This window comes from Crocodylus siamensis, chromosome 1 (assembly GCF_052110815.1).
Source record: "Crocodylus siamensis isolate JL-2025a chromosome 1, ASM5211081v1, whole genome shotgun sequence".
NCBI lineage: Eukaryota > Metazoa > Chordata > Crocodylia > Crocodylidae > Crocodylus > Crocodylus siamensis.
This window is the reverse complement of record NC_143395.1, coordinates 369,373,191-369,400,679: the sequence shown is the minus strand read 5'-3', so window position 1 is coordinate 369,400,679 and position 27,489 is coordinate 369,373,191. Positions and strand designations below refer to the sequence as shown.

The window sequence follows — 27,489 nt, the reverse complement described above, 5'->3', positions numbered from 1 at the left end:
TAAGTGACCCAAGAACCCAAATTTTAGCAAGACAGTTGATTCCCTTTACTACTGACAAGAGGTTCCTTTTAGTGGCCATTACATTTCAAGTTGTAAAATATGGACTCCAGTAGTAGGGAAGCTTTCCTTTTAGAGTAGAGAGCAGTATGGTAAAGATTAAATGAACACAACTACTTTCTATACTATGCCTTTGAATTTTGACTGATACTAAAAGGCAGCAGTTTATAGACTTTAAGTGTACTCTAGGTGACTTCTTTGGGGGAGTGATTTTAAGGGGATGGAAGTCTCACAAGCATCCACAAGTCTGGGTAGCTGTATAGTTTATAAAGAGATCCAAGACCACAGCTTATGCAAGTTTACATACATACTTTAACTGGGGGGGGGGGGGAGTTACAGGGCAGAAGTTCATTGCTTTAAGATCTGAGAAGAAAAAAAGGAGCATGGGAGAGGCTATGTATAGAACTTACTCTTATGGGGAACTAGGATCAGCAGAAGAACAAAAATTAAAAGTTCTTACCTACTCTGGTTCTGAGGACCACTTTTCTGGCAGTCTTGTTGACAAGTGGAAGATTGTCTTGTAAGAGTTCACGCTAGAGTTGTTATCCCATTATGAAAATAAGTGCCTTCCAAAAATTGAAACCACCTTCATTTCTGTACTTAAAAAGGGAGGCCAATTTAAAAAAACTGCAGTCATATTACCCCCAGGTCCCTTTCATTCATGGTGCTAGTCAGTTGGGGGGGGGGGGAGGTAAAGACAACTCAGATTTTCTCATTTACACTCTGCCTCTTAAAGTCATGTCTCACCTTCCCCCCCCCCCCCGCAACCGACTAGCACCATAAAATGAAAGGGACCTGGGGGTAATAATAGGACTATAGTATGAATGAGGCAGCAGTGTGAGGTTGTAGCCAGTAGGGCAAAAACTTTGGCATGCATCAATTTGACGCATCTCCAGAGCCAGAGGAGGAGATTCTTCTGCTTTACCTCCAATTAATTTGGAGTCTTGTATACAAGGAAAGGCCGAGAGACCTAGGACTCTTCAGCCTAAAGAAAAGACGACCAAGAGGGGACTTGGTAGCAGCTTACTACTACAGTAGGGGAGTACATCAAGGGCTCAGTGAGCAACTGTTCACCAGGGCACCTGAGGGGCAAGTTAGGAGTAGTGGCCACAGAAGATGACTTATTCAAGTTCAACGTTAAGACAGACTTCTTCAGTCAGGGTGTCCAGACTGGAATAAGCTCCCTCAAGGGAGGTGGTACAATGACCTACTCTGTCTAGTCTCCTCTTGAGGATTTCCAGTTACCTTGATGGGGGCATCTGACCCACAGTTATCTTTCCTGCTTGGTGCAGGGGGCTGGACCTGATGATCTTCAAGGTCCCTTCCTGCCTTACAGTCTATGAATCTCTTTTCCTCCCCCACTTTTTTCTTTACTGAATTTTCCACCTTCTTTCCCTCTAGTATTAAAGGCATGGGTAGCCCATGTTAAGTTTGCCCAGTTCTGCCCCCCAGAACTACACCAGCCACTGCCTTGCGAGACAGTACCAAGTGCAAGTAGCACTGCAAGAGGTTCAGAACTAGTGCCAGGGTCTAGTGCTGCAGTGCTATTATGCACCATATGCCATCATGGCCAGATTGCATGAAGACTTAAATCAGATTAAGGCTTGACAACTCAGACTGCATGAATGCCCAGGCAGGACAAAGGAAAAAAAAAACAAAAACAAAACAAACAAACAAAAAAACCACAAAGTGAGAATACTTGAAGTCAAGACAGGCTACAGATAGATTAGAGTTAGCCTTTGCACCGTTTCATATTCAGTATCTTCCTGCCAGTCCTCACTGCTGAATGCACAGTATTGGCAAGTGCAAGACTGTTAATTCTTGCTGCCTTACTTCAACTGCTTTGGACATGTCTACATTGTAGAACAATATGTTGAACTGGTACTGGAACTAGTTCCAGCCTCAGCTTCAGCCTTTCAGTTAACAAACATGCACATACATCCACAGGTGTTCATAGGCATTTTTGAACAATGAATACAGCTAAGAGCCAGAAGTCAAAAAGCATTCCTCACCTCAGCCCCCATCAAGTGGTGGTAGAAGGAAAGAACTAAAACATGCTTATTATAGTCAGGGTCTGACACAGCAATAAGAAAGATGTACTCAATGCAAGCAGGGTATAAAGAATGGAAAAAGGAGTCTCCAGATGCATCTATTTGTAAGTTCTTGCCTATTTAAATAGTTCCTTAAATATCAGAAGATACATGCATGTGACTGTAAAACAGATTATGAAAAAGACAAGTTCCCACCTATTTGTAAGGCATGGGGCCAACAGCTATGCATGCTGGGTTCTCTCCCTTTCTCCAAGCAAGTTTGTTTTTTTGTTTGTTTGGTTTTTTTTTTAAAAAAAACAAAGGGAGATCCACTGGACACAGGATAAATATGGATCAATACAAAGTAGCTTAAATATTAAAAAACCCCAAAAACTTCAGGGACTGTCAAAAGCAAGCAGCTGTATAAGATCTATACAAAGAAATTTTCTTGTTTCAAGGTTTATTTGAGATGTGTCAATATACAAAATGTACCAAGATACAGGTCTCAGAAGATGCCACCTTATTGGAAGAGACTAAAACATGACTGAAGGAACCAAAACTCAACCAAGTGCCAACATCTTCCCGCTACGGTTCAACGAAATTCAACTCCACAGCAAACTCCTCTCTGTAGATCTTCCACACTTTGGCCTTGTGAGGGTTATCCAACTCATTTCTAGGCAGGTAAAGCCTGGAAGACAGAATTTATGAGGGTGAACTCTTCAGTTCTTCCCTCATCCATACTGCATTCAGAAAACCGGCATATAAATATATATGTTATCAGTCCTGTTTCTGCAAGAACACTTGAAGTGGCATTTAAAATCCAGCCCTTAACTGGAACAGCTTTAAACAAAAACACCCCCTCCCTCTCCAGGACTGGTAAAGCAGGGATGTTCAGACAAGCAAACTACATGGTACTGCAAGCATCATTATTTGTACTCCATAACAGCGCAGACAAGATTATTAAAAAAAAAAAATCCATGCAGAACACCAGGATGAGAGAAGTCTCACAGGCAAGAGGCATGTTCTGTTCATCTGGACTAGAGTTTTGACAGGAGTATACCAAATTTTCTATTGCTAAACAGCTGCAGCAGTGAAGGAGGCAGCAGCAAAAAACAAACAAACAAACAAACAAAAAACAAAACAAAACCAGTTCTCTCACTATAAGCATGAGGCAGCACCATTATTGAAATATACTTCTGTGCTGCATCTGCCCTTGCAAAATGGTCCCTCATGCACCAAAAGACAACAGCATGTACTTCACCACCATAAGCTTTGTTTTAATTGTACCTGTTATTTTCTATAAAGGAAGTGTTAAACCAGAAGAAGAATGGGCAATCATCATAGCCTTTTGGAAGATCCTGGAAGAAACAAGATTACATTTAGGATATTTTCTTGCAGAGTTTTAGTCTTAAAAAGTTATACCAGGACAGTTTCCACTTGTTCAAAGCATGGGGTAGCATAATTTTCTGAGTGGAGCAGTCCTAAATTGTGTTCAGTGAGCAGCAGTCCATCACAGCAGTTCACTAGAAGGGTTGTATCTGAAGTAATTTTTGGGAAACGACTAGAAAAAAGTCAGTAATCACTAGACTGTCAGTCCCAGCACTGGGACCACACCCAAGTCTTAAACTGCCTCTAGTCCCAGGCCACTGACAAGATCTGGTAGCAGGGACAGCACCCTCTTTAGTCCTCAGCTCCCTGTGACCCTGGCTGAGACCCACTTCCTGGAGCTACCAACAAGGCAGTGCTTACTACAGTTTTCCCAGCCTGCATATTGTGCAACTACTCAGAACATATCCCAACTTAACATGGCATAGTGGTACTTAACATGCATTTTATTCAGATCATAGTAAGTGCCCCATTTAACATAGCTCCCGTTTCACTGAGCAAGGTCTATGATGCAATCCAAGAGTTACTTGCACCATTTCTAGTAGTCAAGAAAGTGGAGGCAAGACTACAAAGTTTCTTTAAGTATGTGTACTCCACTACTTGGGTATGTTATGTTATTGAACAGTCCACCTTCAGAGAAAGTAGAAAAACCATGCTCTGGTCTCGATTCAGAAGTAGTTTCTGCAGTTGCACAAGAGCAACCCCAGCTCTGCTCTTTTCAGTGGTAGCTTTTTAGTATCCTGCATTATTTGCTAGAATGTGCACATCTAAAGTTCCTAACGGTCAGACAGCTATAGAAGATTAAAAACAACCCCTGTATACTTACAGAACGGGATTCAAATCGAATTTTTACATCACCACTTATGACAGGGCAGCCTTCCAAACCAATTGCTACAAAGTCTCTTTCAGCATCAAAAAATAACTGAAACAAAATAGAAGTAGTCAAGGCATGTTTTCAACTACCAAAACTAGAAGTGCATACAATGCATCAGTTGCACATTCAACTAGGTTATAGCTCATGACAATACCCACTTATTTGCACTAACAGCCTGATGAACAAGGCAAAAAAGGGGCAAGAGACAAACAGCTATTGTTCTGATGTTCCTAATCTGGTTAGGAAATTAGTCTGGTTTAAGAAAAATTCACTTAGTGGGCTTTATTAGTTTATTGGGAAAGTGTATTCCTCCACACACAGCCTTAAGGGTGAAACTTCTACTGTAAGAGGCATTAGGATATCCAGGAAAAGTTTTATCCCTCATGTGTCTCCCCAAAAAGATTTGGTTTCTTACTTTAAACAGAGTGGAAAATAAAACATGCAATCTAGTAAAGTAGGTCCAAGTTGTTACCCTGCAGTTTTCTTGAATAGTGCACACACACTGGAATACCACTTGCTTTTTCAGAATTATCTGAATTTTGAGATCACTTCCGTTGCCTTTTCCAACCCCTAGAAGGAAGAATGATGCTAGATTTTAGATGCCTAGTAGTCTCTCTCCATACACATTTGTTTTAGGAGTCAAGTAGAACTTCTGAATGCCAGAAAAGAAATAGGATTTACTCCATTAAATGTCTTGCTTAGTAGTTCCAAGATGTGCGGCAGGTCTTGAGTATGCATGTTCATTTAATGATGGCACATTTGGGATCAGATTCCAACCATTATTTGCCTGGACTACATTTCCATGTTCACAAGGCACCTGGCAGTCAGCTTGCTGGTGCAAAGGGAACCTGGACTGGGACCCACAGGGACTCATGTAGATGCACCCCATGACCTTTGTTACTGCACCTTCATTTAGTACTTTCGGAAGTACTAGGGATAGCACAAAAATGATGATGCACAGCGCAGTATGGGATATTAGCTGCTACATGGCTGTAACATGCTGTAATGAGGGAGTGCATTGGTACAGCAATATAGCTGCAGCATCACTGTCGTGATCAATAACACTACACTACAGTAGTGTTGCTATGGCACATGTACAGCTTAGTACAATCAACTTACTGTTAGTCCCAGCCTGGTATGGTACCAGAGCTGGCTGAAGATTCTAGTGTGGTCCCAGGACTGGGGTAAGCTGTCAACCAAGCCAAGCCCTGCTGTGCAACTGAGTACACATTCAAGTTTAAAGAGAGATTCATAAGTGTTAGGGTTGGAAGAGACCTCAGTAGGTCAGAGTCTGACCCCCTGCCCTAGGCAGGAGAGAGTGCTGGGGTCTGGACAAGCACCCAGCTGGGGTTGCCTCTCTCAAAGACCCCCAAGGTGGGGGAGAGCACCACCTCCCCTCAGAAGCCCATTCCAGAGCCTGGCAACCCTTACTATGAAGAAGTTCTTCCTGATGTCCAACCTAAATCTGCCCTCTTGTCAATTTGTGGCCATTCTTCCAAGGGGCGCCCTGGTAAATAAAGCATCTCCACTTCCTTGCTGCCCTCCCCGATGAATTTATAGGCAACCACAAGATCACCTCTCAGCCTTCTCTTGTGAAGGCTGAAGAGATCTAGGTCCCTCAGTCTCTCCTCACAGGGCCTTGCTTGCAAGCCTCTGACCATATAAAAAGTGGCCCTCCTCTGAGCCTTCTCAAGATTCCCTGCATCCCTCCTGAAGTGCAGCGCCCAACACTGGATGCAGTACTCCAGCTGCAGCCTGACCAGTGCTGCATAGGAGGGGAAGCAGCATGCCCCTGGACCTGTTCTGCTAATGCATGAAGTGTGTTTAGCCTCACTGATCACTTTGTCACATTGATGACTCATGTTAATCTTGGAGTCAGCTATGACTCCAAGATCCCTTTCTGCTGCTGAGGTCATCCCCAAGCCTGTAAGTGTGTTGGTGGTTCTTTTTGCCCAGGTACAGCACTTTGCACTTGTCTCTGTTAAACTGCATCTTATTTCATTCTGTCCATTTTTCTAACCTGTCCAGATTCACCTGGCTCTATTAACTACCCTCTGGGGTGTTAACCTTGCCCCATAAATTTGGTATCATCTGCAAACTTGGATGAGGGTGTGGAGAGCATCCTGTCCAAGTCACTGATGAAGACACTGAATAGCACCAATCCAAGGACTGAGCCTCACAGGACCCCACTGCCCACATCTTTACAGGTCAACAATCGACCTGTCCACCACCACTCTCTGGGTGTGACCCTTAAGCCAATTTGCCACCTACCTGACTGGGTAATCATCCATGTTACAGCCTGTCACTTTATTTATGAGACTGGAATGAGATACCATATTGAAGGCCTTCTTAAAGTCTAGATAGAGGACATTGACCTCAATTCCTGTGTCTAAGCACTGTGTGACCTGGTCATAAAAAGCAGCAAGGTGAGTCAGGAAGGACCCACCTGCTATGATTTCCTTTCAGCATTATTTCTCCTGCTGGGCTCCCACAAATGTGATCCCGAATGATTTTTTTCCAGAGTTTTCCTGAACAATAAAGGCAAGATGACCTGGCCTAGTTTCCTGGCTCCTCCCTCCCCCTTCTTGAAAATAGCAGCTACATTGGCCCTTTTCCAGTCCTCTGGGACTGGACCAGAGCAGCAGGAGTGCTTGAACAGCCATGCTAGCAGCTCTGCTATGATACTGGCCAATTCCTTCAGCACCCTTGGTGGAAATTCATCCAGGCTTGCTGATTTGAATATATTCCCCACCCTGCCTTCACTAAGTCTGCACTAACAGTTGGTGGACTGGTGTCCCTCTTATGTCCACCTATGGTCCAATTGGGGGATGTGTCTTTGTCCATGTCTAGGAATACAGATGCAAACAACTCACTGAAGAGCTCAGCTTTGTCCCCACCCTTCACCAATTGCCCTAGTTTGTCCTGTAGGGGTCTTATGCTACCCTGCACCTTCCTTTTGCTCCCTATACCCAAAGGACTTTTTGTTGTACTTAATTTGTCACCAGCTTAAGTTCTAATCCTCATTTGGCCTTCTCAGCCGATTCCCTGCAAGTGTAAGCCAGGGAGGTATACTCCTCCTTGGTAGCTACCCCATTTTCACAGCCCGTATACCCCTTGCTTTACCCTTGGCTGAACAGAGAAGTCCAGGAAAGCCCAAGGGGGCTTCTTGGGCCCTTTGCCCCCTTTTATGTGCAATGGGATAGTCTCTTTCTGTGCCCCCAAGATCACTCCCTTGAGGAACCACCACCCTTCCTGGACCCTCATTTTGCCAGTGCTCTTGAGCTTTAAACACCTCATGAACTAATTTCTTGAGTACACTGAAGTTAGCCTTTCTGAAGTCTAGCACTTCAGCCCTGCTAGTTTGTTTACCCACCCTTCACCAGATAGGTGACCATCGACTGCTAGGATTCACCATCCCCTAGATTACCTTGTACCTCCACATTCCCCACCAGGTCATCCCCTGTAGCCAGCACCAGGTCCAGCAAGATGTTCCCCCTAGTGGGATCATACACCTTCTGCTTTAGGTGGAAGTCCTGTATGCAGGTTAAGAACCAGCTTGAGTGGTTAGATTTGGCTAACTGATACACCAGCAGATGTCAGGGTAGTTTAGGTCCCCCATGACAACTATCTCCCTCAACCATATGGCCTCCAGGAGCTGTCTGGAGAATTCCAGGTCTGCCACACCAGGAGGATGAGCTAGTCTGTAGTAGACCCCCCATACTACCAAGTCACTGCCCCCCCCTGCCCCCCAACTCCCTTGTATCCTGACCCACAGTACCTCAGTTTGACCTTCCTCTGATCTCATCTTGATTATAGAGGATGTATATTGTTCCTCAGAGAGCAACACCCCCTTCCCCCCAGGACAACCCGTAACCCTCAATGCCAACTGCCCAATTGCGAGTAGCGAAGCCTGGTGGGACCGTACCAAGTTACTAGACAGTGTAGAATAACTTTCCATGGCTGGCTGTTCAAGTCATTGATGGCGCCAGTGGTAAACGTCACTACATTCAAGACATGATCAACCTGTTAGTCATGTCTTCAAAATTGAAGTCTGCCAGAGGCCTAGAGTTCAGAATTAGACCTAGAATTATTCCCAAGTCAGTCCATACACAGCATTAATGCACCTTAATGCATTTACATGCATGTTTGTGGTTTAGCCATTTGTGCCCAAATTTGATAACCTTTTTTGCAAGTATCAAAATTTAGACACAAGTAGCTGTAAAAACACACCATTTAAATAAACACATAAAGGGCATGCATGTGCCCTTAACCCAATTTGAAGTGCCAAAAAAAAAAAAAAAAAAAAAAAAAAAAAGAGACAAACCCCATAAAACTGGCACATGTAAATGAACCCAGAGCACACTAGCATAAGCCTCCCAAAGGAGGGTATAAGATTTGACTCAATGGGTGGACTCAGCAGCTAAGTTCTTAAACGCCTGCTGCTTCCATCTTGTACAGAAGCAAATATGAAAGCATCCCTATTCCACTACAGAAGCATCTTTCAGTCAGCTACAAGAATTTATGGTCTCAAGTGTTTATGTTCACTGTTCTCTTGCCCCTTCCTCTGGTACAGGCAACAACAGAAGTGCTTTCTGAAAAAAAATCAGGGCAATCAACTAGTAACCTCAGGTGCCTGTACATGAGTGCACAGAGCCTGAAAAACAAGCAGAATAACAGAAAGTTTGGTGGGGCAGCTCATATGACTGGAGCTGCCATGGGTGGGTACAAACTATTCAGCAAGGAAGAGGAGTTGCACTCCACAAGTGCCATATGGATTGCACAGAACTCCAATATGAGGCTTGAGATTAACCTTAAACCTATTGAGGAGTCTCTGGGTTGAAGGGAGAGCAACAAGGGTGAGGTCATGGTAGAGGTCTGCTATAGACCAGTGTAGGAGGAAGCAGTGGATGAGGCTCTCTTCAAAACAGCTAGCAGAAGTTTCCCCGATCACAGGCCCTAGTTCTCATTGGGGGGGGGGGGGCACAAAAAAAGGGGACTTCATTTCACCCTGGTATCTGCTGGGGTGAGTGGACAATACAGCAGTGCACAGGCAATCCAAGAAGTTTTTGTAGAGTGTTGGGAACAAATTTCCTAGTGCAAGTGCTGGAACAGCCAACTGGGGACCATGCTTGGCTTAGAGCAGGGAACTCTTCAGTGAGCTTAAAAGAAATAAATAGGTGTCACAAAAAGGAAGCTTGTAAGTGGAAGTTTGGACAAATAAACTAGGGAGGAGTATAAAAGCATTGCTCAGGCATGCAGGGATGAAGTCAGGAAGGCTAAAGTACAATTGGAGTGAGCTAGCAAGGGATATGAAGGGTAGGAACCCTTGTTGCATGCATGATGGTAGAGGGTGAGGGGGAAATGGAAGAAAAAACCCTACAAAAACAAAAAGGTGGGGGTCCCTTACTGAATGGGGGAAACAACCTTGTGACAGAGGATGCAAGTAGCTGATGCCCTTTTTTGCTTCCGTCTTCACAGGCAAGGTCAGCTCCCAGACTGCTATACCAGGCAGCACAGTTTGGGGAGGTGGTGAGCAGCCAACAGTGGTGACAGAACAGATTAGGAACCATTTAGAAAAGCTGGACATGTACAAGTCCATGGGGCCAGATGGGATGCACCTGAGAGTGCTGAAGGAGTTGGCTAATGAGGCTTCAAAAAATGATAGCTTGTGGCTCTGCAAATTCAGTGATCAGGAAAGATTCTGGATGATTGAAGAAACGGCAAATAGTGCCCATATTTAAGAGAAAAAAAAAAAAAGGAGGATCTAGGGAACTATAGACTATTCAGCATCTCAGTCCCGGGGGGGGGCGGGGAACAAAACCAAAACCAAAAAGTAGGTCATAAAGCAGATGCTCAAGGAATCTGAAAGAACTTGGAGAAGGCAATTAGCAACAGTCACCAAGGGCAAGTCATGCCTGACCAACCTGATTGCCTTCTGTGATAAGATGATTGGCTCTGTGGATGCAGTGTACCTTGATTTTAGCAAGGCTTTTGATATGGCCTTCCACAACAGGAAGTATGGGCTTGATGAATGTACTGTAAAGTGGATAGAAAACTGGCTGAAGCATTGGGCTCAGAAGGTCTAAATTGGCAATTGGTATCAAATGGAGTGTCCCAGGGGTCAGTCCTGGGGCCAGTTTTGTTTCATGTCTTCAATGACCAGGAAGATGGCTTAAAAAGTGCACCCTCAGCAAGTTTGCAGATGACACCAAACTGGGAGGAATAGGTATGCTGCAAGGTAGGCCTAGGATTCAGGGAGTGGCCTAGACAAGTTGGAGAACTGGGCCGAAAGGAATCTCATGGAGGTTCAACAAGGACAAGTACAAAGGTCTTGCACTTAGGATGGAACAATCCCATGCACCAGTATAGGTCAGGGGCTGACTGACTGGGTAGCAGCTCTGCAGAAAGAGGACCTGGGGATTACAGTAGACAATAAGCTAAGTGAGCCAACAGTATGCCCTTGCTCTCAAGAAGTTTAATGGCATACTTGGCTGCAGTGTTGCCATCAAGGGAAGCAATTATTCCCATATTCAGCAGTAGTGATGCCACATCTGGAACACTGCTCAGCTTTGGGCTCCCCACTACAAAAAGTGATGTGGAGAGTGACACTGTCCACTGGACTCTCTCTACAAAAAAAAAAAAGTCTTAAGTTACCCGAGGGTGGGTTTTGAAAGAAGATTGAGAGATAGACTGCTCTCAGTGGTGGCAGATGACACGATTGCTGCTTGTTTTCAAGTTGCAGCAAGTTTAGGAAAAATGTTCTTGCTAGAAGGATAGTAAAATACTGGAACAGGTTACCCAGGAGTGGTGGAATTTCCATCCTTGGTAGGTTTAAGACCTGGCTAGACAATGCTCCACCTGGGATTACCTAGCTGGCGATTGTCTTGCCTTGAGCAGGGGGTTGGACTAGATGACCTCCTGTGGTCCCTTTGACTTTGGGTCCTACCATGTAGCAGTTACCTAGCCACCAGACTGTAAAAGTAGTCAAAGCTGCATTTTCCCAATTTTACCACAAGGACATTGTGGGAGATTAAGTCAACATGGCAGAAAGTGACCAATGGTACCCCTCAGGGTTCAGTACACAGACCAGTGTTTTTCAGTAATGTTCAATGATTTGTATTTGAGTGTCAAAAAGCAGACTGGCAAAAGTTTGCCAACACCACCCAAATTATGGGGGAAGGCAGTCAAGCTTGAGGACAGGCTGGAGATACAGGGCGACCTGAACAGGTCAAAACCTGATTTAAACACACAAAAAACAAACCCCCCACCCCCCCCCAAAAAAAACAAAAAACAAAAAACCACCATACCACACAGAAGTTTAAAGTGCTCCATCTAGAGAGAAATAATCTATAACACACTTGCCAACACCACACCTGAAAGACCTGCAGGTCGTGATGGATCACAGAATGAACATGGAGCTACTAATGCAATATCATAGCTGGCAAAACAGAGTGCTGGCATGCATATACCAAAGCATCTCAAGGAGGGCTAAGGATATCATCCCCCTGCTGTACTCTGCCTTGGTGAGACTGCATCTAGAGTACTGCATCCAGTTCTGGGCACTGCACTTCAGAAAGTATGTGGGAAAAGCTGGAGAGAGTCCAAAAGCAAAGCCACACATGATTAGAGATCTGGAGAGGAGGTCATCTGAGGAGAGACTGAAACATGGAGCTGTTCAGCCTGGAGAAAAGAACAACTTGCAGGGGACTTGGTGGCAGCCTATAAATTTGTAAGAGGGACATACATCAGGGCCTGGGGGAGCATCTGTTCAAGTGTATAGCATATACAGTGAACACTAATGCATGTAGGTTCAAGCCAGCAATGAAACATGCAGGAGAGCATCTACATTTAGTAGTTCTTACCACGTATAGCATGGATCTTGATGTTTCTTATTCTGAGCTCCCTCTCTGGTGGAAGTTTCAGGCCATATTTGTTTTTCATTATTTCATAATAGCCAACATATCTACTCTGAAATGGAACAAGAGAAAAGGTTAAATGCTCACATTTGGCACCTGAATATCAAGGCAGTGCAAAGATAATGGCTAAAATAACTAGTTATGTTTAATTTTCTACTTTACCTGGAAGAAACAATCCTAAAATTCCCCTGCTTCAAATATCCTTAACCCCACCCCCAATTATGCCTATTAGACCCATTACCTAGTAATGGATTCAAGGGTTGGAAACTTTTCTTCAAGTCAACTGCTAGGTAATGCATTTCCCTTCCCTGCTCCCCAGGGAGTCTGAGCTCCATGAAAACAAGTTTCTCAATAGCTTGATACCCAAAATGTGGTAGTGTTAGAAGATATCAATCCTTCCATCCCATTTTGTACACACTTCATGACAATGTCTTGATATGCACTTTGCCTCTACAACTAGCAGTCATTCTGTTCAGCCTTACCTGAGACGGAGTTTCTACTCCTTGAAATTTGGAGCTGGTACTTCTATCTGTTCTTCTCTCCCCAAAATAGTCCAAGCTCTCCTATATGTGCAAACATTTGAAATAACGTAATAGATGCATTCTTTAGCAGTGAAGACAGCTGCCTCACAGTAAAGTCTGTTCCACTGCAGATTAAGAGCACACCAAAACCTCTACTGCTGTTTTGGCAAGCAAATTCACTGGCTTTCAAGAAGAGATATACTCGATACTTAAAAACAGGACAACTTTTTTGCTTGAAAGTTTGCTAGTTGTGACAACCAGACCAGGCCTTGTTAGATTTCCTCTCCCCCCCTCAGCCCCCCTTCCCCAGTTATCCTACACCAGATAGAGAGCATCCTAGTCCCCTGATCAAGTGGAAATGAAAAAAATCAATTCTTCAGAACAACGGAGTTTCATGCAAGATACCATGTGTATTGATTCTGCAGATGTTAGCCAATAGCAACAGATTGATTGGGGAGGGAGAGGAAAGAGGGAAAGATGACAGACATTCAAAGTTGTTTCAGCTTTTAGTTTGCTTGGTTTACTCAACCAACCCTCATATAAAAAGAGAATAGACTTTAGAAAGCTGGGATATTAAAAGCTTTAAAAAAAACCCAAACAAACAAACAAACACATTATTTTCTTTTAAAAAGAAAGAATATGGAAAAAAACAAAAACAAAAAAAACAAACAGTTGAAGGCAGTCAAGTGCTTCTAGACGGGTCATCCCAGCATGGCTCATTCTCTTCTAGATCTTCCCAACTGCTTTTCCCAACTATATTCCATTTCCTTGAGTAATGAAGATTTACATCTTGATAAAAAGTTGTTTATTTGCAATGCAGAATGAGGCATGCCATTCATGGGGAGAATCTCTCTAGTCAACATTGTTGTACTCAGGAAATACCTCATCCTTTGCCAACTTTAATTTGGTTTAAAAATTAAACAAAAACACAACACAAAAAATACACCTTTCTATCAGTTTCATACCTTTGCACTTTCAAATTGATCACTGTCAATAAGCCAGGTACAGACCATTGTTCCAGTCCTACCTGCATTAAAAAGTAAAGGGAAAAAAAAAATCATATTTATCTCTATCAAGGTACTCGACATTGCACATGATTGGCAACATGAAGTTACATGTTATTTCTAAAACTCCAAGTGTTACCAGAAGCTAGGATCTTTTAGCAGATTTCAAAGTTACTGAACAAAAAAAAGAAATCCATCAGTTGTTAAGTTAAGCCTGTAAATTTAGGTGCAAGTTCATTGAGCCCATTCCTGAGAAAAATCCAGATACTGCTCTAAAAGGGGAGTGTGTTAACAAAATGATGATGATTTTCAAAGTAGAATTCACTAAATCAGTCACGCCCCAGCACTACAAGCAAGAAGAGATTCTTGCTTCAAGGGTGGTGATACCAGTCTGTTCTTCAGATTGTTGAGAGAGTAAAGAGATCACTCAAAGCCACTCATGGTGGGAGGAGGGGGGTTGGTTTACAAACAACATCTTTAGAGTGTTTTGTTTTGTTTTTTTTTTAAGGTTAAGTATAAAAAGTTTTCATGAGTGCTGAACTTTGAAAGTTGAGTGCAGCTCAACTTTGATAAGTTTGGGCATGTTAACAAGGACAGTTTTAGACAGCTGCTTTGATAAATGCCTTCTTTAGTATCTTATAATGCCTGTGGGCAAACCTTCACTATAAAAAAGTTTTAGTGAAGCTCATGATTTAGAAGTCTTTGCAGTGGCAATAGCCTGGGACTGAGAACTGGTCCAAAGGGTTGCTTGGGTCCTATAACCAGCAGTTCTAGGCTTCAAGATACCTTTTGTCCAGTCTGAGGGGCAAGGGAGTTTTTTTTGTTGTTGTTTAAATCACAATCGTTACAAAATACTCAGTACTTTGTAATGTAATCTAAACTGTTCAGACTTTGAGGCTTATCCCTGTACAACTTTGAAAAATTTTATCCTGGTCTCTGTAAAGAGTTTGAGGACCTCAATGAAAGGAGTACAGATTTGTTAGCATGCAACTTATTTGACTACAAGACATCCAAGTTATCCCATGTTCATGTAGTACTTGCCTCAATCTGCAATTTGATCCGTTAGAGACTTATTAAATTGAATCTTCTTACCACTGTAATGTTAGTACTTTATTGCATCTTTGATCCTCTTACTTGCTAAAATAAGCATTCTCTTACCCTTGCCTCCTTTGCAGTGAATTGCTATGATGTTTTCTTCATCCTGTTTCATCCACTCCCGGACACTGGCAGTAAACTTCAGCATGTCCCTGGATAAGAGACTAAATGTTAGAGCCATTTCTACATCCTATAGTAAAAACACCCTAAAAAACCATACAAAGAGGAAAAAAAAAAAAAAAAGAAGAAGAGGGACAAATACTAGTCTACAGGTTTCTCTTGCTTTGTACAGGTTTGCTCTTATGCGATGACCCTTTAATACCAAAAATGTACTATATGCAAGGTAAATTCACTCTTATGCAACTGGTGTGGTAAGAGCCCAATCATCTGCTTTGTGCAGTGCATTGTGGGAGTGATGTGCCCCAAAAAAATAGTCTGCGAGGATTTGCTCCTTGTCTGTGGCAACTATAGAAATGCATGTCATCACCATTATGATAGTGCCCTGTGCTTGCCATGTATTGCCTGCTGTTGACAAGTACCAAAGTGGTCTTGTAAGAGTAGTAGAAGTGGGTCTTGGTGTCAGTAAAGTCAAGGCTTTGGAATATATCCCTATTTGTTACACTGAAGCAAGTTCCTTTTATGCAAATTCAAGTTATGCACCATTTTCCAGGAATGCATGCAGTGCAAAATGAGGGAAGCTTGCATTAGAGCAGCAGAAAGTTAAGGTTGAAAGGAGCCTCAGGAAGTCTAGTCCACCTCCTGCTCAAAGCAAGACCACATCCACTACAACATCCCAGCCACGGCTTTATCTAGCTGGGTCTTAAACCCCCAAGAACAGAAAGATTACTCACACCAAAGTAGGGACATTGTGGTCATCAATGAAGATTCTTTCTACTCTGTAGTGGAAGTACTTTGGGTCATAGCCTTTTTCACCTACAAGAAAGAGTTCTCACTTCATTGGCATAAGGCAGTTAATATCAAATTACTTTGGCTATGTTTTGAATGTGCATAACTAGCAGATACTAGGATCTAGCACCATAGTATAGTATGACCATTTTAGCTAGGATTTAAGCCAATAAAGAAGAAAGCTTGATTATGAAAGTGAACAAGCTGAAAAATTAAGCCAGCTTTCAGGTCATGGTCCTTTGGACTGAGCTTTTCCATTTTTAGTAGTTTGTCCAACCTGATGTTGGCTCCTACCACCTGGTCATAGAATAGCCATCTGTGGGCTTTTGGGCTAACCCCTATTCAGGGTCTTTCCAGATCAGAAGCCCATACTCCTTCCAGCTCCCGGGGCTACAGCACAATGCTTTTAACCACCACTTAAATCCTGGGCAGGAGTAAGGGATGACTCATGGTTGTAATGGCCAAGACTAAGAGGAGCCATTTTACTGTTCCTTCATTTAACTGGGAGATATAAATAGATATCCAACCACCTCAGTTCAATCTGCAGTTGATTATAAAAGTTGGAGATCCACTACCCAAGACCCACCCAAGCACCAGCCTACCAATAGGTTTCAGTAAAACAGTTTCTGGTTCTTAACAGCCCTTTGTACCACCCAGGGTATCAATAAGAGCAGGGATCAAAGTCCTAGCCCCACTGAAGTCAAGGAGAGCTTTGACTTCAGCAAATCCAATACTTTCACAGACCTTTCCCATTACCTAGTTAGTATCAGTCTACTCTGCCTTCTCCCCGAGAAAGCCAACATACCATGGAGGCTTTTGACATACCTTGTTAACATTGGTACATAGTCTCATTCAACACTGGATGCTCCAAGTAGTAAAGGTCAGTACAGAAGGCAGACATACCACATACCCTGGACATTAAACCCTTCTGAACTTGAAAACCCATGTTATTGGCCAATATTCTTAAAGACTTACTGCAGAGGTTGTAGATTTTATAGTGATCCTTATGTTTTGTGTCAAAGAACTTCACAACTTCCTAAAAAGAAGAAAGATGACAGTCAAGACTTTTGAGCTCAACTATTAGTGTGAATGCGTGTAACAGTACAACAGCTGCCACTCAACCTTAAGCAAAGTGGATGTACAGTAACTGCATTCATAAAAGTCTGAAAAAGTGAAGCTCAGGTCTTAAATATGAAGCAATAGCTCAGGCTCTTATCTGGCTTCAGCATTACTATTCAATTAGTCTGCTTTTCCTTTAAAAGGAACTGCACCTATGTATTCATAAGATTGAATAAAGTACAATCATATTGCACTAAATTCATTCTCCCTAGCCAGAGGGATAGTTTAAGGCCCATAGTATTCATCAAGAAAAGAGAAAAAAAAGAAGGAGGAGACACATCGTCTCAGAAGGTCTTTGGAAGCAGAAGTCAAAATTCAGAAGTTACAAAAGATAGGTCTCCATAACCACAAGAGGTGGCCAGAACAAAGAGAGTAAAACACAAGATACTGTGTTAAGTTTACTGTCCATATGTTCACTTGGTACTGGCATAAAAAAGCTTTTAGTTTTAGCCCATAAAACCACCCAGAGACAGTTTAGGATTTCTTATCCAATCCATAGTATCCTAGCAGAGAGATGGGAAGTAGAGTACAGAAATTCAGTTCTATAAACTTAATTCACAAGTCAGGAGTGATTAGAAGATTTACCTCTATAGGATTCCTATAGAAAGACTGCTTTCCAGAAGATGGGAATGACATTGCAATAACACGGTCTAAGAAAAAAAAAATCCCACAAGCCACACATTAGAAGATCTACAAACTGGTAGTACTAAATGTCTCAAACTCAAGGCAAAAAGCCATATAGCTTCAAGAGCTGAGGCACTCATTTTAATGTTAAGACCAAAGTTAGTTACAGGTAATATCATAAAACAAAGAAAATAACTTTTGCTGCAAGCACCATTGTGTGGCACAAGCTTTAAGTGTGCCTTTGTAATTACAAAAGCCATGTAAATTAACTAGTTTCCTGCACTAGCCATTTTACATAATGGACAATCCACTTGGAGGACCATCTCTGCTCCTCACTCTTCCAGGGTAGGTAGTGCTCCATAGTCACGTATGCCCTTGTTCAGAAGGCTAGGCATAGAACAGCAGGTGGAGGTGCCAGCAGGTTTGAACTGGACAATGCTTTAAGTGTACATACCAGTAACGTAAGTGAGATCCAGATCAAAGCCATCTTTCATATAACGCCTTTTGTTTTCCGAGACCTGTCGGGGAAAAAAAAACCCATGCACAGAAGTGAGTACAGGAACCCCAAGTAGACTTGTGATCATCTATAATACTGGTAGTTTTCTAGACCAATTTCCATTATTAGGGGAAAGTATAATTAGTGAGAGGCAAAGCTTCAGGTCCCCTGCATAGAAGTGTGTGAGGGACTATGTAAAGCAGTTGGGTCTTGCATTCCCACTGGCAAGTCAATGCTTCATTAGGCCTTGTCCACACAAGATTTTAGGAATCATCAGCTAGCAAGAGCTTCAGTGAAGGAAAACAAAAACCAAGCAGCTGAATGCACATTCCCAGAGGCATGATTGACTTGATCACACTACTGAACAAACATATTCATCCTAGTCTACACTGATGCAGGACAATGGCATGGGCATATTGCCAACTCTGGGCATTTTTTATATGCATGTCTGATGTGACACTGGGCATTTAATTAGCAAGCAGTGTTAAGACCATCTGTGTGTCACATGCATAAGCAGTGCAGTGCAGTGCATCCCTACACTGAAAGAATGGTGGTGAGGTATTTTGAAATAAAAGCTCATTTGCTCAGCATGCAGATGCTCTATACTACTGATACATACATGTGGGGAGCCTGTTCCAACATGCTGGAAGTCCAGCATGGAGCAGACTATTAAATAGTCTGCTGGAGCACACAAGTTGTCATGTGCTAGCAGCCTTGCATATCACATGCAAGTACACTCTGAGGTTAAAGTACATAGTACACTTTAAGCTTATGCAACATGTCTTTGCTTCTTCTCAAGCAACCTGATCCCAATTCCATTCCTACCCACGCAGGGATGAGACTGGAGCAGAAAGCTCTAGGATGGTCACAAGGGTTAAGGCAGCAGTTCCCAACCCTGGGTCGCAACCCAAGTGTGGGTCACAGGCAGTGCCAGTGGCACTGCACAGAAGAGATGGAGGTGAGCTGCACCACATGCTGGGAGGTCCCCTACTGCTGCCCTTGGGCCACCACTCCTGCTGCACTCCGCTCCCAGCAGTGGGGCACAGGAAAAAAAAAAAAGAGGTTGGGAACCACTGGGTTAGGGTTACCATATTACCAGTTTTAAGAAAAATACAGCTATTAGGGACAGGGGGAAGGGAAGAAAAGTAGTGATTGCTGGGGGCAGTGATGTGCCCAAGCCCTGCCCCTTACTCCCAGCCCATAGTACTCAACTCCCTAGGCCATAGTAGTGCCCCTCACTCAAGAGTCATAAACCCCCTTGTCCCTGGTGATGCCCTTCACTCCCAGCACAGCTTGTGCCCTGCATACCTGACCCAGTCCCCCTCCTGCTCCCACCCCACTCCCAAGCTACAGCCTCCCCAGCCCCATCAGAGCCCCTCACTCTGGACTGGCAGCCCCCTGTTCCCCCAGCCCTGCAGCATCTCCTAGCTGCCCTACCCCTGTGAGAAAGGGTGCTGTCCCTGGTGGTATTGGCCTGGCCATACAGCTCCCTGCTGCCCCCAAGGGGCCCCCACCCCTTTCCCCTATTGGAGGAACAGGCCCTGCCCCCTTGTCATCCCTCCTTGCCCTGCTGGAGCCCCAGCACCCACACTCCCACTCTGCTACATACCCCCAGACAGTCCAAGCCCTGGTCCTCCAACCCCTGCCCCATAGAGACTTGCTGCATGCAGCTGCTAGGGCTGCTCCTACCACCCTGCCTGGATGCATTCCGGTTGGGGGTATAGGATGCACATACATGTGCCCCTGCCTCCAAATTACCCTCCCCCCAGCCCCCAGTGAAGAGCTGCTTGGTCAAGCTGGGAAGTATCAGGAAAAAAACCCCTTCAATGCTGAGCAGAGTAAAGTCCTAGACTTAAAACAAAACACCACAAACAAACCAAACACACACCACCAATAAGACCATCTGGACAGAGATGGAAGGAGCCAAAAATATGATGCATTTAGGAAAACCTGGATTGGGAGAGGGAGCGGGGTGGGGAGGAAGAAAGGGGTGCTTTTATTTAGAAGCGGCTCCCAAGAGCCACTCAAAATAACTGAAGTGCCCACAGTGTCTGATGGTGTTTGGCATCCTGCACTTGCAAATGGCAGTGGCAGGGGCTTTAAAAAACAAACACCACCACTTCTTGGTGTTCTTGTTACTTGTATTAAAGGAACTTACTGAACAGAGAGGGACAGGCTAATAAGGGACAAAGTTTAGAGAAGGCTGCAGTGTTTGATATGCGAGTAGGTTACACAAAGACTTGAAGAAAAAAAGAAAAGCAAAACTAGCAGCAGCATTAAGAATATACAAAGTCTAAGTTTGGGAGTGAGGGGGGGGAATTGCTGCATGTGCTATGCCAGCCTCATTTAGTATGTGGGCTTGGACCTGGTACATATATGTTGCATTCAGCATGGGGGGGGGGCATGCACCACCTTCCAGACCAGCATTGTACAGTGGCTCTAGATGGAGCTGGTAATTGGCCCCACAAAGCCAGAACACAAGACCGGTTTGGTACAGGCACCTCATGCATACCCCATGCTAGCTAGCTCCACACAAAAAAAAGGTACTGGACCAGGTTCCAGCATATGCACTGTGTGAGCTTCCCACACTGGACCAGCTGTGTCCACTGGCTCCAGTGTGGAGCTGGTCTGTGCATCTCATCCAGCCCTCAGGCTGGCCCCTGTGCCCCACATCCAGTTTGCAGGGCCAGATGAGTTTGACTGTTCTGCTTTATGGCATCTGCTACCACCCATTGGCTTTGTGTCACCTGCCAGCTTCAATCATAGGACTAGAATTCAAACTGCAATATTTGTACCTTCATTCTTTATCCTTTATTGAAAGGAAGAAAACAAACAAACAAACAAACAAACAAAGTGTGCATGTACAAAATAGGAAGAAAGGCTGAAGTTACTTGGTTTAGGAATAAAACAACTGGAATAGGAATTAGCAAGTTCATAAGAGTCTTCAAAAGATTATAAAAAGAAACAGGGCAACAAAAAAAAAAAAGTTAATTTTTCTCCCTTGTAGACACTGCTAGGAATAGAAAAAGTTAGCAGTTCAACTTAAAGAAGAGAAGTTCTGTAGGGAAGGGAGTTAAATACTGGAACAGGAAATATAAAACTGGTGGGATCAAGCCTACACTTATTTTAATGCGGTCTAGAACTGTTCTAGACAACTTCAAAGTTAATTCTGCATTGAATAGATGTCACCTTTTTGAAGGTCCCTTCTACCTCTATTCATTTGTTAGGGAAGTCTAGCTACCTTCTTTTATTCAAGGTGATGTTTTGCACTTCTGTTCTCTCAACATCTCAAGTATACTTGAGCCTCAAGGTGATAGATGCTGGCAACATACCTTCCTTCTAAAAAAGGAAAAAAACACTTCAAGTTCTGGGTTTTTATACAGCAAGACCTTCCCTTTACAGAGTCACTGTCACAAGTGATAGAGAAAATTCTAAATGAGGCAAGAGTTCACTAAAGTTTGGGATTTAAGAAACAAAAAGCCAAGAGCTACAAATGCACCCTCTTCAATGTTCACTTCAAATTCATCTTATGTTAAAAATTTTGGGGGACAATATTTCAAGTTTAGTGAACTGTAACAAGACAGGGTAACAAGTTTTAATAAAATCACAGAGTTAATATTTGACAGCAACCTTTAACTGTAAACTCCTGTATTTCACAGCTACAGCAGGAAGTCTGCTTTGAGAGAAGTGTATAGCTGGCAAACAGTCATAGCACCACTTCAGCATCGTTGGACTGCTCAGTTTAACTCTGAAATTTAAAAAGGCTACAGCTACATTGTTAGAGGCAGTTTCTCAAAAAGCCACACACTGAAGTGGTCCGTCCACCTTCAGTACCCTAGCATTTCTTAGATATTTGTGCATTTCCTTCCAATCACTGTAACAGCTTACATCTTCTGGAAAGAGATTACTGTTGCTGCTTTTCTGGTCTGCACATAGCATGCTATTTTAGACTAGCTACACCCAGTAGCTTAACTAGGGTGGGTTGACCAGGGCAGCAGCATGCCAGCAGCTGGGAGTTGCTGCAGCCCCTGGCCCTGCATGCCTTGTTACACCTCTGGCTATGAGCAACTAGATACGAGTATAAAAGATAGAGATAGCAAAGGAATCAGGAAAACAAGAACTCATTTATCCCTTCTCACAACACTTGCAATTTAAATAGTAAAAGCAACGAAACCCATCACCACTGCTTGTCAGCATGCTACTAAGCTAACTTACCATCCTCCTGGTCACCTTTTCAAGTTGTTTCTTTTGTGAAGCTAGGCGAAATATTCTTATCAGAATGATGATTCTCAGAGCTCGAAGGAAGATAACCATTCTAGCGGGGGGGGAGGGGGGGGGAAAAAAGTCAGCCTAGTAGTGGAATAAGCCAGAACAAGTCCTATTTCAAGTTGAGATATTAAATGGGGGGGGGGGGTTTGGAATAAAAAGGAGGCTCCCTCCCACTTTCTCAGATTTAAACATGCAGGTATGATGAAGTTCCACAAGTTTAGTCAGTTAGTTTGCATGTATAAATCTTAAACAAAACCCCCAAACCCTAGGTACTTATTAAAATGATTACATGTTTAGATTACAAACCAAAAACAAATCTAGAATTGTGTTGGCAGGGGGTGGGGAAAGAATTGTCAAGGTAATCTTTCCCTCCAAATAAAGTTACGAGGCTAAACTACTTCAGAGTGTTTTGTTACAGAAGAGTTTAAATTTTTCTGGAAATGAACTAGATTATCTTGCATCCTTGTATTCATTATGGCCTGGCTTAAAGTAGTGGGGAATTTAGCACGTGCTGTAGGGAATATGTAATAAGTAATTATTACATATTCCCTACAGCACCTGCTAAAAATTCCCCACTATTTTAAGCCAGGCCATAATGAATACAAGGACACAAGATAATCTTGTTAGCGTCCATCATTTTTTCCCCCTTCTCCCAAAAATCACTGCACTTAAAGTTCAATGCTAGTTTTCAACATGAGGGGGGCTATAAGATTACAGTGTTTGCCTCTAGCTCCTATAAAAGGCTGTCTGCCGACTAAAGTTCAGTAGTGGAGCGGTGCTAGAGTCCACCTTTAATCCCTCATCCATTTGGGTTAACTAAACACTTGAAGTTTTTACAAGGAAGTTAAGAATTAAACTCTGAAGTGATAAGAAAGATGCTGATTTCTATGGTTTTAGGAAAGCTTGAGCAACAAACACTTTTCAAAACCAATTTCTCCAACTTCTCACAAAAGGCCCTTATGTACATCACTTAGAGCAGCAGCTCCTAAATGTCACTACTCAAGAACACAAGATGGACCCATGTTCTGGTCCAGGATGACTTCTTTCTAGCCCAACATTTCTTCATACTAGTACAGAGCAGACACTCTCTCAGAACATCTATGTAGACTGATCTACTTACATCTTCCAATATTCAGAGGCCAAGTTAACTAGAGGGTAAAGAAGGCAACAAGGATAGTCAGCACCTGGGGCTGACCGGGAAAGCAAGGGGCAGAGAGCCACTGCTGGCAAGAACAACTGCTGCAGTCACCCTGTTATGCCTCTAGATCTAGGAGTCCCAGTTTGGGACTTGCACCCATAAAAAAAAAATCTTTAATAAAACTAGCAATAGGCCTATCCTGCATGGATCTGTCCAATCCTCTTTAAGCCTGCTTAGGTTCTCAGCCTCTACATCATCTGGTAGGAAGAGATGCACAAAAAGTTGCTTACATGATGTGTAAAGGAGTCCTTCCTTTGTCGTTTCAAAGCTACAATCCAATTTCCTTCATCTTACCTAGTTCCGGTATTGTTGAATGTAGTGAGTAGTAAAAAAGATATATATCACTACCTACATTTGTTTAAGTGGCACAGGTGGGAGAGAATAGAACATACACTTGAGTCAAGTTTTGCCTCGAGTACAAGCTTCTGCTTCCTGTCCACATTTTAGACCTTACCAGGCTTAACCAATGGGGGTGGGGGGCGGTAGCCAGAAGATGGGAGTTTGGCAGGAAGGAATCCAATTATGAGTGCTAGGTGGCTGTTCCAGAAAGCCAGTAGGCAGCTGAAGGAACAAAAAAGATAAAATCTTTACTTTGGCACCAGGCAGCTTAGACTTGATTTCACCTTGCACCAAAGCTTCAGGTTTCTAGGACCCTCCAAGAAGTCTCATCTTCCATCCTGGCATCTGAATTAACAGGAAGGCAGCCTTGGGCATCCCTCCCTGGAGGGCACTAGAAATTCAGCAAGCTTCTCCAGCCCATACTGGTCTCCCTTCTGCTTCTTAGAGCATCCATTTCCCTGTTCCTCTTAATGCCCTCAAGTTTCTCACTAGCCTGCTTGCAGGCACTCCTTTCAGGTAACTCTTAGGAGTTAACTCACCTGTTTGTCAGGCTAGAATGTCTGCTGGTAGCCAGCACCACTTACTGGATGGCCACTCCCTTGAATACCCATTTGCTTAAGCAAGGGCCTCATCATGGAACAAGGGTTAGTTAACCCTAGATGGGGAAAGTTGGATCTAATTTGGCCATTTGTAAGAGACAAGCAGGGAAAAAGTTGGAGAAGTCTCTGCCTCAACTTTGTTCTGCATTTGCCCCTTCACCTTTTCCTCAAAAGTCTTCCATCCTGAAATGGAAGTCAATGACATTATATACTTTTTCCCCACTATTACTACTTCCACAACGTTGGGAAAGAAGCATTTTTGTTTAGTTAAATTTTAATCTTTTAAATAAGAGGCAGAGTATTTCTGTACAGAGTGCAGTGCCTAATCCAAAGGCACAACTAAGAACCAACTGTCCCCCCACCACACGTAGTAAGCATAAGTCTTGATTATATTTCTAATTATGTTCAAGTTAGTTTGCTGTTCCCCAGACCAGCAAGTCCTTCTAATGCTCACTTCAAGTATAGCAAACACTTACCTTGGGATCTTGTCTGCTGCACTGAAGCCAGAGAAAGAATACACCATATTAATCAACAGAGTTCCCACAACAATGACAGCATCCAAGATATTCAGTTTGGATCTGAAGTAGGTTCTAAAGCTGAGGAGAAAGAGGGCAAAGTTTTAGATGCTCCTGCTAAAAATACTAGGAAGTAGGTATATCAAGTTGCCAAGAATCATTCCAGTTTGTCTTATCCCAGTATTATGTATTCTTCTTGGAGGAACTAACAGTTTTGTTTTTATTTATTTAAATAGACTACCCTGATACTGTTCAACATTAGTTGGTTCTGACAGTAATTATGCACTTGGATATCCAGGGCAATTCACATAAAGGGATTCAAAGCTTTGGGGAGTGCTTAACCAGTCAAGTGATTTGCTAGAGACCTTCCAGATGGGAGAAGATTATCAATGCAAGCCACTTCCTGCATTTTGTAAGGGTGCACCAATAAAGATTTTCTTGGTCAATACTGATAGCCAATTATTCACCAGGCCTAAATCAGTCAATACTGATCCAATAAGTGACTTACAGCTAGGCAGCACGGAAAGCAGCTCCCCACAGGTAAGTCTGTGCAAGGGAAGGGGCAGATTGATGCTCCCCATAGTAAGGGAGGGAGTGAGGCAGGGGTAGAGGGCACTGCCCAGCCAGGTCAGTGAACAGGACCAGAGGCAGGGGCAGGTTGTCCAGGGGATCAGCATCCAAGCACTTTAAAATGGTGGTGGGGTGCTCGAATCAAAACTGGTCATGTGAGCTTTAGTTCAAGTGCCACCACCACCACCACCAAGCATGGGGATGCTTTTAGGAGAGCCAAGTGGGGCAAAAGTGGAAGCAGGCTGCCCGCTGTGGGCTTGGGGCTCTCTGCCCTGCTGCCTTTGCCTTGGGAGCAGTCTGCTGGCCATGCATCCCCTGCCTGCCTGGCAGCAGGAGGCACAACTTGCTACTGCTGCCAGATGGGTAAAGGACATACAGCCAGCACACGGCTCCCAGGGCACAGGCAACAGGGAAGACAGCCCCAAGCCTGCAGTGGGCAGCCCACCTCTGCACCATGCACAAGTCTGAGGGGCATAAGGCCCCCCCCCCCAAACACCCCTATTCTAGGGAGGTGTGCAGCAGCAGGGAGCTGCCTCTTCTCCCCCATACTTCTAGAATGAGCTGCCCATAGCTCCGTCCTGCTCAGGGTTCAATTCATTGCTCTGGCTGGGCAGCACCTCTAGCCCCACTCCCCCCCTTGCTGTGGAGACCTTGATCTGCACCCATGCCTCTTCCCCTCCACAGACTTACCTGCATGGCACTGCTCTCCCTACTGCCTGGTGGTATTCCTTACCAATGTGTGTACACACACACACACTGCAGTATGCATGCAGCAACCAGGGGCCCCAGCCAGAAGGCATTTTATATTTTTAAAAAACCCAGCAACATCAGCCAAAAAAAGCCAATAACGTTAAGTTTTTCTTTTAAAAATGTGCCATGAATGGCATTGATATCAGTGCACCTCATACCTCAAGTATCTTGATCTTCATGTGCACCCAATTACTAACCACAGAAGAGTGCTATTAACACTATAAGCAAGTCAAGATTAAGAGATGGTTGAGAGGAGCGGTCAGGACAGATGGAAGATAGTCAAGTTTAAAGTATTCAAGTGAGATAGCAAAACTTTGTCCCACTGAGAAGAGAACACACACACACACACACACACACACACAGTCTGACTAAGTCAGCCTAGTGGAAACTTACATGTCTGTTAAAATAAGCATTCTATGCCATCATTTGTTTTATTGGATTTAGAAAAAATGGGCAAGAAAAGTGCCAGTTCCTCTACCTAAGCAACTAGGAAAGTAGTTCCAGGCGTACCCAACTCTCAGTTCCATGGCTGAATGGAGGTGCCTCCAAGTGTATTTCTACTACTAACTAGCAAGTTTCCCCATCATGAAATGGAGGGGGGGGAATGCAGCAGGCAGGGATGGAGTACTGCCACTCAGCAGCCATCGTGTCCCCCCCCCAAAAAAATCTGGCCCCCATGCACTCCCTAACCCCCCACTCCTGGGGGCAGGGGGGAGGGGGAAAGCTTGCACAGCCACCCAGCTGCACAACATGCCTCCCTCCCCCTCTACCACCTGCCTCCTCTGCCAGCTGTTGGGGCCAGGCAGCAGCAGCAGAAGGGGGGCACTACCACCAGAACCCCCACTTGCCTCCCTCCCTGCTGGCTGTTGGAGGGAGGGAGGGAGGGAGGGAGGCAGGGGAGCAGGGTGTGGAAAGGGGGTGGCCTGGCAGTTCCCTCCATCTGTAATGCTCTGAAGCCTCGCAGCCAGATCAGCATGCACCATCTCAGCAGCACATGCAGTTCGCCCAGAGTATTATGGACAGATAGACTAAGGCTTTTATTATGTTTGCCATGTCTAGGGTTCTTGCCAGGAGTTGAAGCAGCTCATTGGAAGACTTTCTAGAAAGAAGAGAGCTTGCTCATTCCTAATAAAGCAATTTTATTTGCATTATGGTAGCATGAGAAGCCCCAGATCCTCCCATCTCATACCTGTGGACATACACACACAAGTTGTGCTGCGA

At 43.9% G+C, this 27,489-nt stretch overlaps 1 protein-coding gene across 2 annotated transcripts in view; it reads right to left on the bottom strand.

The window, feature by feature from the left end:
- Window positions 1-2,530: 2,530 nt before the first annotated feature.
- Window positions 2,531-27,489, bottom strand: part of LOC149875052 (phosphatidylinositol 3,4,5-trisphosphate 3-phosphatase TPTE2-like) — a 38,004-nt gene continuing 13,045 nt past the window's right edge. For both annotated transcript variants that reach the window (XM_090026946.1, XM_090026957.1), the window contains exons 6-19: window positions 24,910-25,029; window positions 22,244-22,343; window positions 17,987-18,050; window positions 17,494-17,558; window positions 16,765-16,825; window positions 15,735-15,816; window positions 14,947-15,035; window positions 13,750-13,811; window positions 12,746-12,826; window positions 12,210-12,315; window positions 4,820-4,917; window positions 4,300-4,395; window positions 3,375-3,445; window positions 2,531-2,775 (exon numbers count right to left, since the gene is read on the bottom strand). In XM_090026946.1, the coding sequence (XP_089883072.1) occupies window positions 2,673-2,775; window positions 3,375-3,445; window positions 4,300-4,395; window positions 4,820-4,917; window positions 12,210-12,315; window positions 12,746-12,826; window positions 13,750-13,811; window positions 14,947-15,035; window positions 15,735-15,816; window positions 16,765-16,825; window positions 17,494-17,558; window positions 17,987-18,050; window positions 22,244-22,343; window positions 24,910-25,029 (1,198 nt within the window). In that variant the 3' untranslated portion in view covers window positions 2,531-2,672. The remainder of the gene's footprint in view (window positions 2,776-3,374; window positions 3,446-4,299; window positions 4,396-4,819; window positions 4,918-12,209; window positions 12,316-12,745; window positions 12,827-13,749; window positions 13,812-14,946; window positions 15,036-15,734; window positions 15,817-16,764; window positions 16,826-17,493; window positions 17,559-17,986; window positions 18,051-22,243; window positions 22,344-24,909; window positions 25,030-27,489) is intronic.